General features: G+C 34.8%; 1 protein-coding gene across 1 annotated transcript; it reads right to left on the reverse strand.

Moving 5' to 3' along the window:
* Window positions 1–211: 211 nt before the first annotated feature.
* Window positions 212–19,875, reverse strand: LOC125663135 (multiple epidermal growth factor-like domains protein 10). The gene is made up of 9 exons (XM_048895447.2): window positions 19,088–19,875; window positions 17,054–17,176; window positions 16,798–16,932; window positions 7,163–7,303; window positions 5,643–5,783; window positions 4,042–4,182; window positions 1,389–2,743; window positions 1,066–1,174; window positions 212–427 (listed from the first exon to the last, which is right to left on the reverse strand). Exons 1-7 carry the CDS (start codon window positions 19,404–19,406, stop codon window positions 2,553–2,555), a joined length of 1,191 nt encoding a protein of 396 aa, XP_048751404.2. The 5' UTR covers window positions 19,407–19,875; the 3' UTR covers window positions 212–427; window positions 1,066–1,174; window positions 1,389–2,552.
* Window positions 19,876–20,102: the final 227 nt, after the last annotated feature.

Genomic DNA, 20,102 nt, shown 5'->3' on the forward strand with positions numbered 1-20,102 from the left:
CGATATCTCTATATAATTAATAGAAATTTCAAAATTGATTATATCAAGTCATTTTGAGTAATGATCTTAGATCTTGTGATTTGAAAAATAATAGGGTTATTAATCAAGAGGCACTATGGGTCATCTACTCTTTAAGTAGAACCAATGTACTAAGTTTGAAGTTTCACAAACAAAGGGTTCTTTGAATATACAAAGGACAACACATGGTGTACAGACCGACCGAACGACAAAACTACCTTCTGCAAGAAGGTGTCCTTATCAACTGTGCGTCAATAATAGATATACTTGGAAATACATATACCTTACTATTTTTAAGACAATTGAACATGGTAACATTACTGAAGGCTGTCACGTGCGGTTGGCATAAGTTGTACTCCGATGATTCTTGGAAAGCCAGGTGACAAACCGATTCTGCCTACTCCGTCATCTGTACGAAAGTGATGTTGACATAAGTTTATAAATCAATCATTTTCCTATATCCCCGACCTTTCTATATCAAAAGAAGGATGTCAACAAAGTATGTTTATGAAAACAAGATACTACATTCAGAAAACCAGCAACGTTATAAGAAATGATTAGGTGAAGTTTATAACATTAAGCATAAGTTATTGCTAAATTAGATCGCAGCATGCGTACTTGGAAATTCTCATATTTTTACCACACATTTGGTCATGAAAATATGGTAGAAAACGGGGCGTTGCGGAGGCTTTACCCCCTTGGCCCCCACCGGGACCCACTGGGGATATATTTAAAGGACCTACAAACACATTGTCTCTCAAATGTTTTCCACGCTCCTCCAAAATGAATAATTATACCCGCTCATCCTTAAAAGGCGATTTACGCTGAAGAAGTAGAATTCGATGATTTATAAAAAAAAAAAAAATTGAAACATCATCAAAATCGTGTGCAAAATGAAGCAGCCATGAATGTTTTAATTTGTTTTTACTTTCAATGAATTGCAGAAACAAATGTGCTTTGGAAATGTGGTCAATGTGTCAAATACATTGATCAGTGTTTGTTATCTTCACCTTTCAAATAATTTATCAATAAAAAGAAATGTCATACCCCGATCATTGTCACGTGATGACGGTGATGTCATTTGCTGGACTGGCTATAATGTGCACGTCTGTCACTCTGATTCCCACGTCGTTGTTTTTTCACAACAATAACCAACCTATACAAACATGTAAATATTTGCAACTGTAACATATTCAAAGCACAATAACATATGTTCTTGTACATTCATTGATTGAATTAACGACTGGCAAACTAATGAGTTGCTTGTATAATTCACTATAACTGCGATTCCGTGGAGTATGATAAAAACGCAGTATATATAAAGACATGACATTTGGAGCTCTTAAACTATAGTGGACCTGTATAATTACTTGACGAATTAACAGTGATCAACCAATTCTTGTCCCTCCATGACCCATATGACGTCATGAAATAAGTCTTCATTGGATTCCAGGCTAGCGTTTTACACTATGGTAACAGCGTGGTCGTATCTGACCAGAGAACCGGATCTCTCTGTTCCCCATGTTATATTATGATAGGCTACGGACGTACATGATGGTGCCCAATCAACGCCTGACCCAGATAGAATAAAACCAGATATATTACCAGAAAAAATCATGCAAGAAAATAAATAAAATATGTTATCAACAATTTTAATACTTCCACAAAGAGTTGTCAAATACTCACGATATGTTGTATCAACTGATAGAAAATAAAATACATGAAATACAGAGAGCTACTAGCAATAAAATAAAACACGAATTGGCATCACACGTTTCAGTTTTCCGATGGCACACCATTCCAGACTATATCCGGTAACGTGATTTCATCTATACCAGCCACTGTTAAAAGCTAAATTTAAAAAAATATGAATTAAACGGGTATAGTAAATCAAAAGTACATCTTATATTTTATTATGTCCAACAATACAAATAATTGTTCAGTGAAATACTATCAAGACGTTGCTTTTGCTGCGAAAAATAATGAAAGATTCCCTTAATAAAAAATACTTGAAATACCAAAGAAATTGCTCACTTTTCAATATGGAATTAAAACAAGACTTCCACAGATTAATGGGTAATTGATACTGATGATAATGATAACAATAATAAGTTGACGTTGAGTTGATTAGTGTATTGTACATTTCCAAATTATATATACTTCAAAATATACCAAACACAGAACACAAATTACATTGCATATAGATACACAAATTCATTTACATACATACATACACACATGCATTCAGAAACAAGTGATTTGATACAATAAAGTCAATATAAATATATACTAAGAAGGGCAAGAAAAGGGGAAAACTGCTTCAAAGAAGAAAACATCAAAGATGTCAATGATTGTGCTGAAAAGATGTCTTATATACATTTGAGCCGTATGTTGGAATATGAAGATCATAATCAAATTCTACATCACCAGAGAAGGTAATATAGGCAAATTAATCAAGCAATTTATCATAAATGTTTAATATCCATAGTATGTTGCATCCACTGAAAATATGTTTGAAAATTTGAATATAGATATCAATTAAATAAAATACAAAAAACGTAGATAATTAGTATGAAATACCAACCAGAATCACATGTATCACCCGTCCATCCAGTAGCACATCCTCCAACACAATACCCGGTCACGTGATCACACACATGAGGTGTTATACAACTACTGCTACATCCTATCACACAAGTATGTCCATACCAGCCACTGCTACAAGCTAAATGGTATATGGTTTATTTGTTATGGGAAATACTATATGAGAAATGAATTATTTGATGTGATCAATACTCATATTTGATTTGCTTTAATATAGTGTCGCCAATCTAAAAAAAAAAAAAGTTGAATTTCATCGTATCTGATGATATTAATAACTTTTCTGGTTGCATTGTTTCAAGGGATAAATTTGATTATTAGACATATGAATGGTGAAGACAATGACTTTATTAATCGCATACGGCACATAAGGAATACAAAATAGATTTGGGTAAACATGGACCCCTGGATATAGCATGGGTGGGATTATGTGTCTATGAGGAGTAAGCATCCCCTGTCAACCGGTCCCACAATCCGTAAGAGCTTTATTATGTTTAAGGAGTTGCTTTGATTATTAGATGTATGTTTCAAAAATGCCTTTGATTGTTATTGGCCGGCTCGTGCCGGCACATTATCTGCAATAAGATTGGAGAAATAGCGTTTCTGCGGAATAGATGTCTGTTACTGCTGAAGTATTCTAATAAAGTATGACGCCTTTTTTCCTTTCTTTTTTCATATTTGATAAAGGTTTATAACTTATATATTTTTATGACCATGGTATGATATGTCAAATTTTAGATATCAATCAAATCAATAAGAAACTTCCGCATAGCGATGCATTCTATAAATAGAAGATAAGAAAATCGATAGACAATCCAGCACGGGAAACGTGAGGCCTGTACACAAACATACACGTAGCATGTCAAACTGGAGCATTATTTTGTCGAAAATCGTGAAAATTTGTCCATACACTAACCTTATATACGGCGAAATAAATATATCAGCCTTATTGCAACTTTGAAGCAGAAAAAATGAAATACAAAAACGTAATCATTACTTCTCGATATGAAATTGAAACAGGCTTAATCGGGTAAATTAATAATGTTGATAATGATAAGTTGGAGAAGGGGAGTCAATTTGTGTATTACACACTTCTAAATTTTATGCAGTTCAAAATATACGAAACTTCCATGGTTTATCATAAATGTTTGATATCCATAGTATGCTGGATCCTCTGAAAATATGTTCAAAAACTGAAATATAAAACTAAACGAAATACTAACAATCGTAGAGCATTCTTGGCCGAATTTGTCTCCACTTTTTTGGCACGCTGTTTTTTGGCTATATTTAGCTTATAAACTTCATAGTTATTTCGGATCTCAAACATTGAAGCATCACTGAAGATACATTATTTGTCGAAATGCGCATCTGGTGCATCAACATTGGTACAGTACAAGTTTTACATTAGGATGAAATACCAACCAGAATCACATGTATCATTCGTCCATCCAGTAGCACATCCTCCAAGGCAAGATCCGGTCACGTGATCACACACGTGAGGTGTTATACAATTACTGCTACATCTCATCGTACAATTCTGTCCATACCAGCCACTGCTACAAGCTAAATGAGACGGTTTATTTGTTATGCGAAATATTAAATAAGCAACTATTTATTTATTTTGACAAATACACATATTTGATTTACTTTAGTATAGTGTCGTCAATCTAAAAAAAAAAGTAGAACATCGTTGTTTCTGATGATATGACTAACTTATTTGGTTGCATAGTTTCAAGGGATTTCTTTGATTATTAGACATATGAATGGTGAAGACAATGAACAGTAACTAATTCCATACGTCTCATAAGGAATACAACAAACATTTGGGAAACACGGACCCCTGGATATACCATGAGTGAGATTAAGTGCATCTGAGGAGTAATTATCCCCCGTCGACTGGTCACATAAACCGTGAGTACTTTAATATGTTTAAGGATTAGCTTCGATATGAGACGTATGTTTGGAAAAAAAAATATTTGATTATTATTGGCCGGTATATAGTATGAAATACGATTTGAGAGCTCGCTTGCGTTTCTGCAGGACAGCTGTCTGTTACTGCTGAAGTGTTCTAATAAGATATGAGCATTGTGTTTATTTTTTTTTTTTATTTTTTTTTTTACAAAGGTTTATATCTTATGTATTTTTATGACCGTGGTATAATATGTCACATTTTAGATGTCAATCAAAGCAATAAGAAACTTTTACATAGCGATGTATTTTTAAATACAAGACATGACAACCAATAGATTTTAACAATACAGCATATGAAGCGTGTGTCATGCACACAAACATACAAGTAACATGTCAAACTGGAGCATTATCTTATCAAAACTCGTGAAATCTTGTCCAGAAACTACCCTTATATACCAGAAAATAAATAAGTCGGTCTTATTGGAACTTTTTAGTAGAAGAAATAAAAGACAAACACGTAATCATTACTTATCGATATGAAATTGAAACAAGAATTTAACAGGCCTAATCGGGTAAATTGATAATATTGACAATGGTGAGAATGATAAGTTGGAGAAGGTGAGTCGATTTGTGTATTACACACTTCTGAATTATATGCAGTGCAAAACATACAAAGCACAGAACCCAAATTACAATAAATATCAATACACAAATGATACATTTACACACACACACACACACACACACACACACACACACATGCATACAGATACAAGTTATTTAATACAATAAAGTCAATAAGAATATGAAACCTAGGAAGGTAAGACAATGTGGGGAAAATGCTTTTCAAAAGGAAACAATTAAACATGACAATGGTTGTGCTAAAGAGATTTATATATACATTTAATCTGTGTGTTGGTATATGAAGATCCTGACACCATGGTTTATCATAAATATTTACTATCCATAGCATATTCGATCTTCTGAAAATATGTTTAAAAACTTAAATATATATATATATATATATATATATATATATATATATATATATATATATATATATGAACTAATTGGAATACAAAACAAGCAAAATATTAGGATGAAATACCAACCAGAATCACATGTATCATTCGTCCATCCAGTGGCGCATCCTCCAAGACAATATCCAGTCACGTGATCACACACGTGAGGTGTTATACAATGACTGCTACACCCTATCCCACAATCCTGTCCATACCAGCCACTGCTACAAGCTAAATGAGACATGGTTTATTTGTTATGCTAAATACTAAATCAGAAATGATTTCTTTGTTGTGACCAATACTCATATTTCATTTGCTTTGGTATAGTGTCGTCAATCTAAAAAGGTAGAATTTCACGGTAGATGATGATATTACGAACTTCTCTAGTTGCATAGTTTCAAGGGATTACTTTGATCATAAGACATATGAATGGTGAAGACAATGTACAGTGACTAATCTCATACGTTACAAATATAATACAAAATAGATTTGGGTAGACATTGACCCCTGGATATTGCATAGATGGGATTAGGTGTTGAGGGGGAGTAAGCATCCCCTATCGAGTGGTTAGACAAACCTTGAGTGCTTTATTATTCTTAAGGAGTGGCTTTGATTATAAGATGTATGATTCAAAAATGGCTTTATTATGGGCCGGCTCGTGCCTGTCCATTAACTCCAAGAAGATTTGAGAAGTTGCTTGCGTTTCTGCGGGACAGATGTTTGTTACTGCTGACGTGTTCTAATAAGATATGAGCATTTTGTTTATTTCTTTTATTTTTTTTTACAAAGCTTTAAATCTCGTGTATTTTTATGACCATGGTATGATATGTCACATTTTAAATATCAATCAAATCAATAAGAAACTTCGGCATAGCGATGTATTCTATAAATACAAGACAAGAAAATCAATAGACTATTTAACAATCCATCACGTGGAGCGTGTGATCTGCACATAAAAATACACGTAACATGTCAAACTGGAGCATTATCTTATCAAAACTCGTGAAAATTTACCAAGGAACTAATCTTATATACCGGAAAATAAATACATCAGCCTTATTGGAACTTTTAAATAGAAAAAAATGAAATAAAAAACGTAATCTTTACTTATCGATATGAAATTGAAACAAGAATTTCACAGGCTTAATCGCGTAAATTGATAATATTGACAATAATGACAATGATAAGTTGGAGAAGGTGAGTCGATTTGTGTATTACACACTTCTGAATTATATGCAGTTCAAAATATACATACGAATACACAAACAAATGCATTTACATATCCACAAACACACACATGCATGCATATGAGTACAAGTTATTTGAGAGAATAAAGTCAATAAAAATATGATGGCTAGGATGGGCAAGATCAAATGAAAAAGAAATGCTTTAAAAAGGAAAAATCAAACATGACAATGGTTGTGCTGAAAATATTTTTATATACATTTAAGCTGTGTGTTGGTATATGAAGATCATGATTTCATGGTTTATCATAAATGTTTAATATCCATAGCATGTAAAATCCTCTGAAAATATGTTTAAAAACATAAATATAGATATGAACTAAACGAAATACGAAAACACGTAAAGAACTAGGATGAAATACCAACCAGAATCGCATGCGTCATTCGTCCATCCCGTGGCGCATCCTCCACGACAAGATCCAGTCACGTGATCACACACATGAGGCGTTATACAATGACCGTTGCATCTCATCACACAATCCTGTCCATACCAGCCACTGCTACAAGCTAAATGAGACATAGTTTATTTGTTATGCGAAATACTAAATCAGAAATGATTTCTTTGTTGTGACCAATACTCATATTTCATTTGCTTTGGTATAGTGTCGTCAATCTGAAAAGGTAGAATACCGTAGCATCTGACGATATTACTAACTTGTCTGGTTACATACTTCCAAGGGATTGCTTTGGTTATTAGACATATGAATGGTGACGACAATGAACAGTGACTAATCCCATACGTCACAAGGAATACAGAATAGATTTGGGTAAACATGGACCCCTGGATATATCATGGGTGGGATTAGGTGCCTATGAGGAGTAAGCATCTCCTATCAACCGGTCACACAATCCGCAAGTGCTATATTATGTTGAAGGAGTTGTTTTCTTCACCTTGCATTATTAGACGTTTATTTCAAAAATTGATTTGATTATTATGGGTCGGCACGAGCCAGCCTGTTATATGAAATAAGATTTTCGAACTTGCTTCCTTTTCTGCGGGATAGATGTTTGTTAAGTACTGCTGAGATGTTCTTACAAAATATGAGTCTTTTTTTTCTTTTATTTTTGACAAAGGTTTACATCTTATATATTTTTCACGACCATGATGCATTCTATAAATGGATTGTTTTCGCGGGTATGTTAAGGTAGGTCATGCTTCATGTATGCATGTAAACTGCATAATTTTTAAAATCTGTCTTACATAGAGAGAGGGAGCTACTAACTCTTAAAAAACTATTTTGGCTGTTTACATGAGAACATTTTGTATCATAACAACATGACAAAGCATGCGCTTCTGTATGACGTCATTGCATGACTGTTATAAATAGATCGTGGAGGTACCTTAATAGAAAATGTAAAAGTAACACATCCCAAGATTCAAATATTGGTCTAATTGGCGATAATGACGGTAAAATACCCATAGTATATCAGAATTACTGATAGAATCCTACCACTTTCAATAAGAAATAATTATTGAACATTTAAACACGAAACCATTTAGTTCATGTTTTACATTTTGCATGATGCTATGTAGTTTTCTTTAAAAGTTTTCTTAACAGACGATTGTATCATTAATTGCCGTGTACATTAGCTTATGACCTTTCAAATGGTGTATAAAAAGTATCTAAAATTATGCGGGATAATGTGCTACTTTTGCAGTTTTATTTCAGTCTGTGACATAGGAAAATCGGATCGATATGCTAAATGGAATGTTTTCTCCGTTAAACAAAGTTGTCGATGAATGATATCAACATACCTTCTTAATATCAATAAATTCTCAGCGTTTCACATATATATTCCATATATCCCATGTCATATATTTCAAACACTCTACATTTTGTCGATATTTGTATGGTACACATAAACAAATTCCTTGCATGTGTCAACGTCACTCGATGTATAGTCATGACGTGATCAGTTTACTTTCATACTGATCAGACAGAAATTCCACAACAGTAGTACAGCATTTCGAATTTCGTTGGATCTTAGTAGCTGCATGGTTTATTTTATGCATAAATAAAACTTAAATAAAAAATAAAATCGGAATTTAATATATACTTAGTGATATACATATTTAAATTATGACGGCACATTGTTTCGCGGATTTTATCCCAGTAACAATTTTCATAACCTGCCTTAACGTACCCGCGTTGTTGTTTTTTATGTTTTCCGCCACACTCAACAATTTTTCAGTTATATGGTGTCGCCCAGTTTTTATTGGTGGAAGAGAGAACCCAGATACAATGTACCTGGGAAGAGACCACCGACCTTCCGAAAGTAAACTGGGAAACTTTCTCACTTACCGGCGCGAGCGGGATTCCAACCCGCGCCGACAGAGGTGAGAGACCGTGTGATTTTGAGCGCGATGTTCTAACCATTCGGCCACAAAGGCCTTCTATAAATTGAAGACAAGAAAATCAATAGACTGTTTGACAATCCAGCACGGGAAATGTGTAGCTGGCACACAAAGATACACGTAGTATGCCGTACCGGAGCATTAGTCTATCGAAAATCGTGAACATTTTTTACAAACACATACTCAATTACACGCATACATGTGAAAGTGATTTAGTACAATAAAGTCAAAATAATAATAGTAATAATATCCTTTATTTATCCAGGATAACACAAATTATCATATAGCTAGTTTCCATTGTGGTCCTGCATTAAAACATATACACAAACATGAAATTAACATCTATAATTAGTATTTAAACATGAATGCAATATAAATGGAAAAGGGGAAAATATACCATAAGACACACCTAATTAGTGATAAAATTATTACTTAATTATGAATACATGATATAAAAGGAAAGAAGAAAAAATAACATAAGTCACATGCACACACAGTACCATATCACAACTACATTTGGCACACCTGAACAAAACGAGGAAAGTACGATGTTTAAGTGCTATTTCTATGAAAATATTCCATCAAATACATACCTTTAAAAATGACAACCGAACCAGAGCTTCGAACATTTCGAGACAGTTTATTCCATAGGAACGCAGAAGTATGTAAGTTTAAAATTTTCAGCTTTATCTCTTGGTAAATATAATAAATTAAACATATAATCTTTCGACCTGGTTTGGCGGCAACTCACATCTCTTGTATATTTAAATACGTTCAGGTAATTTGGTATTTGATTATTTAAAACTTTGAACAGAAAGATAACCTTTATAAACATAAAATAATCCTTTATTGGCATCCAGTTCAAACAAGAAAATAAAAAGCCAGAAGAGATCCTGATATCTCGAATATTCAAAAGTATCTTTGCTGCCCTGTTTTGCAGCTTCACTTTTTTTCTAAATATAGTTGATTTTGTACGTTACACCAGACAGTTCAGCAGGAAGTAAAATGTGGAAAAACAATACTATAAATAAAACCTTGATAAGTGCATTTGGTGGCATCAAATAACTCACTCTCTTAATCACAGCAAGTTTTCTTACAATTTTCTTTGAACTAAACTTCACGTGTGCATCCCATGATAAAGTATTATCTACATAAACACCCAGTAGCTTAGCCTGCTTCAAAAATTCAAATTGTACACCGTTAAAATCTATATTTAACATTCGACATTTCCGTAACATTTGAGAGGTGCTAATAAACATATATTGTGTTTTTGAAGATTTATACCGAGTTTATTTTTAAGCATCCATTCTCCACCCAACTTAAGGTCCTCTTGTAATTTTGATTCAATTACATCAACAGATTTATCACTCACATCCTGTGGAGTGTCGTCTGTATACATTAGAACTGAAGAGTGCTTAAGACATTTTTTAAAATCGTTAATGTACAAAATAAAATATAATGGTCCTAAATTGACCCCTGAGGAACTCCTAAGGATATATTTTTTCTCTAGATAACACATGTCTCCAACTGACAAATTGCTTACGGTTTGTAAGATATGATTAAAACCATTTAAAATTATTGTGACACATTCCAAAAGACATAAGTTTATGCAAAAGTACTTCATGGTTGACTGTATCCAACGCTTTACCCAAGTCATCAAACAGAACCCCTGTAAGCATTCTATCGTCCATTTATCAGTAAGACCATTCAACGTTGTCTCACATGAATAACTTGGCTTAAATCCAGATTGACTATCTGTAATTAATTTGCTTGTGGATAAATATTCATAAAAGGAATTGAAGACATGTCGTTCAATAATCTTACTGACAACTGGTAAAATTGAAACTGGTCTGTAATTATATACCAAATGATCATCACCTGCTTTATACAATGGGACTACCCTAGCTCTTTTCCAAGCATCCACAAATGTCCATGAGGATATGGATTCGTTACAAATAAAATGTAAAATATCACCAATGCAAGGTGAAGATAACGAACAGTGATCGATCTCATAACTCCTACAAGCAACACAAAATAGATAGTTGGGCAAACACGGACCCCTGGACACACCAGAGGTGGGATCAGGTGCCTGGGAGGAGTAAGCATCCCCTGTTGACCGGTCACACCCGCCGTGAGCCCTATATCCTGATCAGGTAAACGGAGTTATCCGCAGTCAAAATCAGTGTGCCAAGAACGGCTTAACAATCGGTATGAAACACGTCAGACAGCATTTGACCCAATGCGAGGTTGTATTGACGAACTAGATCGTTATAACGACCATAAAATTTGCGAAATGCTGACTTCAATCGAGACTGTTGAAATCACTGTACCATCAACTTGTTTGTCAGTAGTTAAAAACTGACTATACCCAGAACAAGCTCTTGCATATCGAATCAGTTGAGATATATAAAGGTCATATGCTGGTGATAATGGAATATTGCTACACAAATATGGGAAGTTGACGATGGATAAGCTGAAATCATCCCGTTTGTCATACAGTTGAGTTGTCAGTTTGCCGTTAATGTTTACTTTCAATAAAATATCTAAGTATGAAGCAGAAGTGGACGACTCTGTGGTGTCCTTTATTTCGAGCTCACAGGGATATATCAAATCGACAAATGAATGAAAGCTATCATTGTTAATAGACAAAACGTCATCGATATATCGAAAAGTCGAATTGAAGGTCACAGCGAGATATTTTTTCTTCTCACGTCAATCTGCACCACATATCCTTTGGTCGAATGTTACATTAATCAACTGCCTCCCCCAATAAATTCCGTTTCGCTTATCTCATCTTAAGAGTGACACGGTCTCTATTTGCTCTGTAGAGAGCCCAGTCATCCTCTGATTTGGACCGTAATGCTCTTTCATGTAGGTACTCACAATTATGCATATCATTCAATATTTCATCATTTATCCATTCCTCTTTAACCTTTATTCGTCTATCTTTAAAAGGAATATGTTTGGCAATGACTTTGAGGAAACCGGGGTTGAATTCACACCACATTTCATTTACATCACTCAATTTTTTAAAATGAGTCCAATCGACATCATGGAGATCTGGATGGAAATGGCTCTCTTCTAAATTCCTAAAAACTGTGCTGTTACATTAATGTGACAGTTTGTACCATACTTTAATTCCCCACGGCCAGCATAAACTAGATGATGGTCACTGATAGTTATGTGTATTACGCCAGATTTACAAACATTTCATGGTTCGGACACATATATATGGTCAATGAGAGTGCTGGAGTCCTTTGTTACTTCTGTGGGCTCTTTAATTATTTGAAGAAGTCCATACGTTTTCATTAAGTTTTTAAGATTTGAATTCTTATTTTCATCGATTTTAAAATCACCCATAAATACAATGTTATGTTTAATAGTAGTTAATACTTTCACATGTTTCTCAAAATGTTCAAAACCATTCACATTGAAAACTTGACGGCCTGTAGACAATTGCAAAAGTGAACTTGGGGGAGTTACCTATTTTGATGTCGAAACCTAAAACCTCAATGTCTTCATTGTGTTGCATACCAGTAACCTGAAATTTATTTTGATGTACACAACAATTCCTCCACCATGCCTATCATGGTCCCGTCTTACGAGTCTATATCCATTAATTGATAATTCTGAATCAGATATACCACTCTCTATGTTACTTTCTGTAACCGCAAACATATCAAATGAACCTTTACGTAACATGATTTTGATTTGGTCTGACTTACCAAATAAGCCACATACATTTGAGTGTCCAAAAGAAATTCCTTTCGGTAAAGACTGGATGATATCGTCTACCAAATATAAATATATGAAAACTAGGAAGGGCAAGACAAAAGGGAAAAAATCCTTGCAGAGAAAAAATTAAAAATGACAATGGCTGTGCTGGAAAGATTTTTTACATGCACTTGAGCTGCATGTCGGTATATAAAGATCATGGTTTCATTGATTAGCATAAATGTTTAATACCCATAGTGTGAAAGGTGAAGAAAACGGAGAGTGCTCAATCTCGTAACTCGTATAAGCAATGCAAAATTGGACAAACACGGACCCCTGCATACACCAGAAGTTGGAGCAGGTCCCTCGTAGGAGTATACATCCCCTCTCGACCTGTCATACCCGCCGTGAGCCTTATATCCTGATCAGGTAAACCGAGTTATCCGAAATCAAAGTCAGTGTGGCAAGAACCCCATAATAATCGGTATGAAACACGTCAGACAGTATTTGACCCAATTATAGGTTGTATTCATAAACTAGATCGTTATAACCATATAATTTGCGAAATGTTAATTTTGAACGAGAATGTTGAAATTGTAGGGTTGGGGAAAGTGGTCTTTCAGCCTACAGTCATATTTGATGTTTATTTCTGTTGAAGTTGTGATACAATGAATTTCGTGAATTTTAGAGAAACAACAAAAGCAAGATGAAATCATGTGAATTAGGTTTGTTGCACTTTTTTTCAAAAAATAGGCTGCCCCAGCTAGACAAGAAGTTGGGGCCACAGTCATTTTTGTCTGAGAATTTGAAAAGAAATCAAAACTCTAAATTCTCAATATTTGGGGTAAGATGGCAGAGGATGATGCTTTATTTTAATTCTTTGTTTAATTTACTTGCATTTCCACTTCAATTCACGACTTTCATTGTTTAGGTCGGGAATCAGTCTATAGATCGAATGATCTTTGTCTGTGATGATGGTGGCAAAAGAACGATGTTTAAAACGAAATATGAGGCTAGTCACCACCTCTACCCTCCCACCCCAAATGCTACCTAACTGCAATGTAATTCGAGCTGTGCAATGTATAAAGGTGATAAAAATAAGAATTATTTTCAAAATATTGAATCACACGTGAAAAACAAAATCCAACCCTGATTTCAACAAAATTATTACATTAGATACGGATTCGATATATATTTACATATATTAACATTTGTTAATGTATTTCCTTATATGACAATACTATTGAAATTGACTTTCATTTCCTCGTAACATGAAGTTGGTCACGAGATCAATCTTTCCTTGCATATAAATACGATCATGGTTTCAAAAGTCAGTTCCTATACTTTTACCTGGCTCCTTGCTTATGCAATGCAGGGGGAGGGGTAGACCCCCTCCCTTTTTCGCCACTAATTCAAAAAGTCGAAATAACCCGCACTGCAATGACCTCATAACAGAAAAAAAATCACAGAACTATATTTATACACAGTTAATTTTGTAAATGAACAAAAGTTTCAATAATATTGAACAGTTGTTTCAGAAAAAAATGTTGAGTGTGGCGGAAAACATCAACCAATCAGTATAAATAATTTTAGAAGACCGCAATTATGTCTAAGTTGCAACTTCTGATAGCGAATTGAACTTTGAAATTGGAAGCGAAAATAATGTAGGCAAAGTTATAAGCATATTACTTTATGATGATGATGATGATAAGTAAACATGTTGTTTCCTGGCAACTGGTTTTCGAATCCCACCCGTGACCGAAGTCGTTAAAACAGGTAGTGACAATTCCATCGCCAAAAGCTCGGCATCAGGTGTGATTGTCATGGGTCCTCGAAGATCACCTTATACACGGATGCCCCGTGTCACAGTAGGTGTGGTACGCTAAAGTGCCCTCACTGCTCAATGGCCGTAAGGGTCGACCTAAAGCCTAAATTTGAAGCCCTTCACCGGTCTTGGTGACGTCTCTATATGGGTGAAAAATTCTCGAACGAGACGTTAAGCAAGATACAATCAATCCAGGCAACTGCCATCACGCCTATGACTCGACATGATCATAAGCGAGGCTGATTTCGAGGCCCGTAAAATAATGTTCATGTCAGGGTGTCGGAGCAAGTCTTCATTTCACCTTTCATTAGAATCCTACAACAGAACATTTTCAAGTGAACAAAAAATCGTTCCTTTATATTTTCTCTTTCACACACTGAAGGTAAATATAAGAAGCAACCTACATGCATTTCGTCTAAATGTGTCCTACGTTCTCGGAGCGTCTCCTACATGACTGCAACCGCGAGTCCTTACGATGAGCATGTCGTTGTTTCCTTCCAAAAACCTGACTAAGAGCTTAACGTTAACTCAACCCATGAATTCTCTCAGATTCTTTGAATTTCTGTCAAGAATTGTGTTCAACATTTGTGTTTTAACGCCACTTTCTCCATCGCTGATTGCGCCCAAAACACATCACAGATGTAGTTTACTCCGCTCTTCTTACATGTATTTTCAATCGAATTGACTTTACGTTCTGAATTACCGTTATTTGACACCTGTTTCGTCTTTTCTAATCTTCTTGATTAGATATATAGATCTTATTTTTTCTTAGATATTGTTCCTAATCATTCATTCGATAAATTCTAACGATACATACTTTGTGTTGTATGATCGTTCTTTCGATCATCTGTTAAATAATCATGCAAGATCGGAAAGAACAGAAATCAAAATAGAAAATATAAATATGAGAACCGAATATAATTTTGAGTGTTATTGGGATATGACATGAAGTTGGTACGTGATTAAATCTCCTAAAACGCCCTTCGGGCGTTATATGATGTCATCACGTGACCAACTTCATCGTATATCCAAATAACACTAACAAATTATATCTTATTTCTTAAGTCTTATTTCATTATCTACAGTGTGAAACGACAAAAAATGATATAATGTAGGTGTGGGTCTAGAAACTTTTCAAAGAGGTGTTGAACCAGAGGTTTAAAGACCGAATTTTAAGTTACCCCCCCCCCCCGCCCCACAAATGGTAAGCTGCCAATCAATCAAACATTTAACAATATATTCTAGGTGGAGTGCAATCTGCAGACACTGTGGTCTGGAGCTACCCCCGAGAGGTATTTTGATAATAACAGCCAGTAACTACGAGCATTCTTTAGATCTTGAGGAAGCCCAGTATTCCGGAGTTTTGATACCAGTTCACAATTGTTATTTTCTCGTAATTCAAATGTGTTTAAGAAGACCCCTGAACAATGCAATTTGAATATAATTGTTATTTTTCCCTCTCTTTATATGTGTATTATAAATTAAACAATCTGAAATCAAACAATAATTTGCACAACACTTTTAAAACTTTGTAACTTAGTGAACTAATTTATGTCATTAATTTATGAAACCTCTATATTTATAATAGAAATTATTCACTGAGTCAATGACTGGGAGTAAAAGAGAGAGAGAGAGAGGATGTAGAATGAGTGTCAGCTACCGTTTGGAATACAACCATTATTCAAATACTTATAGGGGTTATGAGATTGGTCACTGTTCGTTGTCCTCACATTTCATTTAAGACTATCTGTTTTATTTCACAAGCATTAGATAGTTACTGCATACAAGTATATATTCTTCTCACCGTAAATAATCGAAATTTCTCTAAATTTTAACAGTCTTCGAGTTCTAATTTTTGCGCGGTTTGAATAAAGAAATCCTTTGAAATACCTTTTCTTAAAATGTTTAGCTCTTACACTTGCCAGAATATTTCCTGTCCATAAATTTGGTGTTTGCTCCAATGTTTCTTACTAGATATATGTTTCAAGGGCTGCTTTCATTATTAGACCTGTTCTTTAGTTATCAGTAACATAAATTTTGGTGATATACACAATTTTGATGGAATGCTTTATTATGATACATCTTATTTGTAGCTTTTATTTATACCTGTATTGCATTTGCTTGTTGTCCAACCTCTATCACAACCGATTAAACAATTCCCAGTCACGTGATCACACGTTCCATTGATACAATGCCCACAGTTGTACACACACTTCACACCGTATGTGCTATTGGAACATTCTGTAATAATCAAAGTATTTTTTTAACAATCCTATTAAATCAGAAATGATTTTGAAACATTTGTTTGGAATATAGTATATTTTCCAAAATAATTCCAAGTACTAAAAAGTTTTTACATTACCCTCTGTACAGTTCTCCCCCTTGTATCCCGCCTGACACACACATGAGCCGTCAATTGCATAACACTTATCACACTGTACAGGACATGGTCTGCAAGGACTGCCGTACTGATTTCTGGGACAGCCTGAGAGGGACAAAACTACATGAAGAATTAATAATATTAAATGCAATGATTTTTCTTCATTTTATCTATTTTCGGGAATTATTTGATTGATCCCTTCGTTCTTTGTCTTTTTTTTTTATCTCATAGTAAATATGGACCTGCAATAAAGTCGGTCAACGGTGAATGTGGTTAGAAATAATCAAAACTATCGGCATAAAAGGAATGCAGCAAAATAGAGAATTCGGGTTATGTTGTTGAGATTTTCTTCGGATGTGTCATCCGAAGAAAATCTCAACAACATAACCCGAATTCTCGTGTGGCTATTGACATTTTCTACGCTCGACTTTTGTGTTGGATGATGTTGTTTTTGGTTGGTACTCGTTGCCTCCAATCAACTCTGGAGCGAGGATTTCTTTTTCTCGTCGAATTCACTTTCCTGTTTACTGGGATTGTAGGGTGTGAACTATTTCATACATTGGTCACTTCCCAGACATTTCAGTTGACGGAATGAAAAAGCTTTTTCCTCTGATTGTTGCTATGGACGGTAAGGGATAGATATAGTTTTAAAGTTTTGTTGGAATCCAAGCCACATTTGTACCACGGTGCTCCAAATGTAGAATTTTGGGTAAACACACTCGCCGTTAGCCTAATATCTTGATCAGGAGAAATCCGCAGACACAATTAGCGTGCGAACTATGCCCTAACAATTGGTATGAAACACGTTAGACAGCATTTGAGGTAGGTTGTATTGGCAAACTAGACCGTGATAACGATCATAGAATTTGCAAAACGCTTACTTTAAATGAGACCGATGAAATTCCCGTGACACCAAATCAGTAACCTGCGTCGATTTTAAAACTGATCATATGCAGATGAAGCTCTTGTGTATGGAATCCATTGTGATACATAAACACTATGTACAGGGGATAAAGCGATTTTGCTATATAAATATGGGAATACGACGATGGAGAATCTGAAGTCATACCGTTTGTAATAAAGTTGAGTTATTTGTTTGTCGTTCACATATATGTCCAATAACATATCTAAGTAAGAGGCGTGGCCGAGTGGTTAGCGCATCGCGCTCAAAATCACACGGCCTCTCACCTCTGTCGGCGTGGGTTCAAATCAATGAATATGTGTTTGTAAGGAGTAGATATGTTAGCTTTAACATTCCCTATTCGGACCTTAATTTCTAGGTTTGTTAGATCTCCATGACGATTGAATGGGATTTTAAAAATATATCATACGTAAATTAATACCAGTCACAGTCAAATGCAAAAAGTGCAAATGAGAATGCAAGAGACTCAGGACCACTATCATTTTTCAATTCCCATCTTTTCATTATGACGAAAATAGGCGAACACATATGTCAAATGCCTTAAAGGAAGTACATCACGTCATGTGTTGACGTCACACGGAATGCGAATATATTATGTACACTGAATCAAAAATGGAAAACGCAAATATTCTTATTTAGTGAGCAGTCATCCCAAAAAAATACTTTGTTAAACAACAATCTGATTCCACGCACAAGTACTCTGAAGCTGAAATTAAAAAAAATATACTGGAGTTCCTCATTGACAATATTTTATGTTCGTTATAACGATCTAGTTTGCCAATACAACCTATTATTGGGTCAAATGCTGTCTGACGTGTTTCATACCGATTGTTAGGCCGTTCTTGCCACACTGATGTTGACTAAGGATAACACCGTTTGACTGATCAACATATGGGGCTCAGGGCGGGTGTGACCGGTCGACAAGAGATGGTTACTGCTCCTAGGCACCTGATCTCACCTGTGGTATATCCAGGGGTCCGTGCTTGCCCAACTCTATATTGTATTGAATATAGGAGTTCTGAGATTGATCATTGTGCGTTATCTTCACCCTTCATGTACAAAATTGATATACAAGTATACCCATAAAATCTTACCTTTGACCTCTATTTCACAAAGTAAAACTGGTACATCATTCATTTCTGCGATTTCGTCATCGAACAAGTTGAACGTGATGTAGAAGTTACCATATTTTTCATGAGGGAATGGAATTATTACTTCTGTGGAGTTGGCAGATATCCTCTGTAGTCCAGAATGTGAATATCCAACTGTATAATTGAAGTAATTATCGACAATACCTGTTAAAATATGGAAAAAAAATGTGTATTGAAATGGTGTACGTTCCTCTGATGAAGATAAAAAGGCATTGATAATTAGAAGAGACATAGTGATTAACAAGAAATGTTTTAGAGACATATATTCTCAATGTGGACATACTGAAAATGGTCAAATTTAGATTTAGAATCACATATTTAATGATAAAACAATGAGGGATGTCAGTGTACCAAATGAAGCAAAACACTAAATATAGAACACGCCATATATATCCTGTAAATATATACTGTATCATGGTGCCGTATTTGCCTTTGATTTTATACTATAAATCAGACAGAAAACCTTTGACAGAAACCCAACGTACAATAACTTTCAGGTGGCGGAGCATGACTGTACAATAATGCCCATGGAACCGTACTTTAACTTCCAAACTATGTACATAGCTAGATAACATCAACTTTGTAAAATTTATGAATGATGAAAAATAAGAAATGCAACTTATCAATAAATTAAGCATAATTGATGTGTTCAATTTACAAATAGTGGCGGATCCAGGATTTCCGGGGGGAAATGGGACCTATACCTAACCATTTTCGGTGCCAAATCTGAATCTTACTCGCATTATTCTGATTTCAATATGTTCTGTGCAGGGTTGAATAATGTTTTCAACCTTATCATCTTTATATATCATGCAGTAATGCCTTGTAACGATGTGGCGAAAAGGGGCGAGGCAACATAATGTCATTCAAGTCATTTTGAAACTATAAGAAGTCAATGTCACCAGTCTGCATAGCAAGTCTTTTATCAACCCTGGACTTATGACGTCATACCACGTGT

Source organism: Ostrea edulis, chromosome 8 (genome assembly GCF_947568905.1).
Source record: "Ostrea edulis chromosome 8, xbOstEdul1.1, whole genome shotgun sequence".
In the NCBI taxonomy this organism is placed as follows: domain Eukaryota; kingdom Metazoa; phylum Mollusca; class Bivalvia; order Ostreida; family Ostreidae; genus Ostrea; species Ostrea edulis.

Excerpts from the sequence above, each read along its gene's own strand:
- LOC125663135 (XM_048895447.2), bottom strand. The coding sequence starts at position 19,406 with ATGTCTCTAAAACATTTCTTGTTAATCACTATGTCTCTTCTAATTATC. Across the intron at positions 17,177-19,087 it reads TTGTGAAATAGAGGTCAAAG|GCTGTCCCAGAAATCAGTAC; the intron begins GTAAGATTTTAT and ends TGTCCCTCTCAG. Across the intron at positions 2,744-4,041 it reads GAATGATACATGTGATTCTG|CTTGTAGCAGTGGCTGGTAT; the intron begins GTTGGTATTTCA and ends TATACCATTTAG.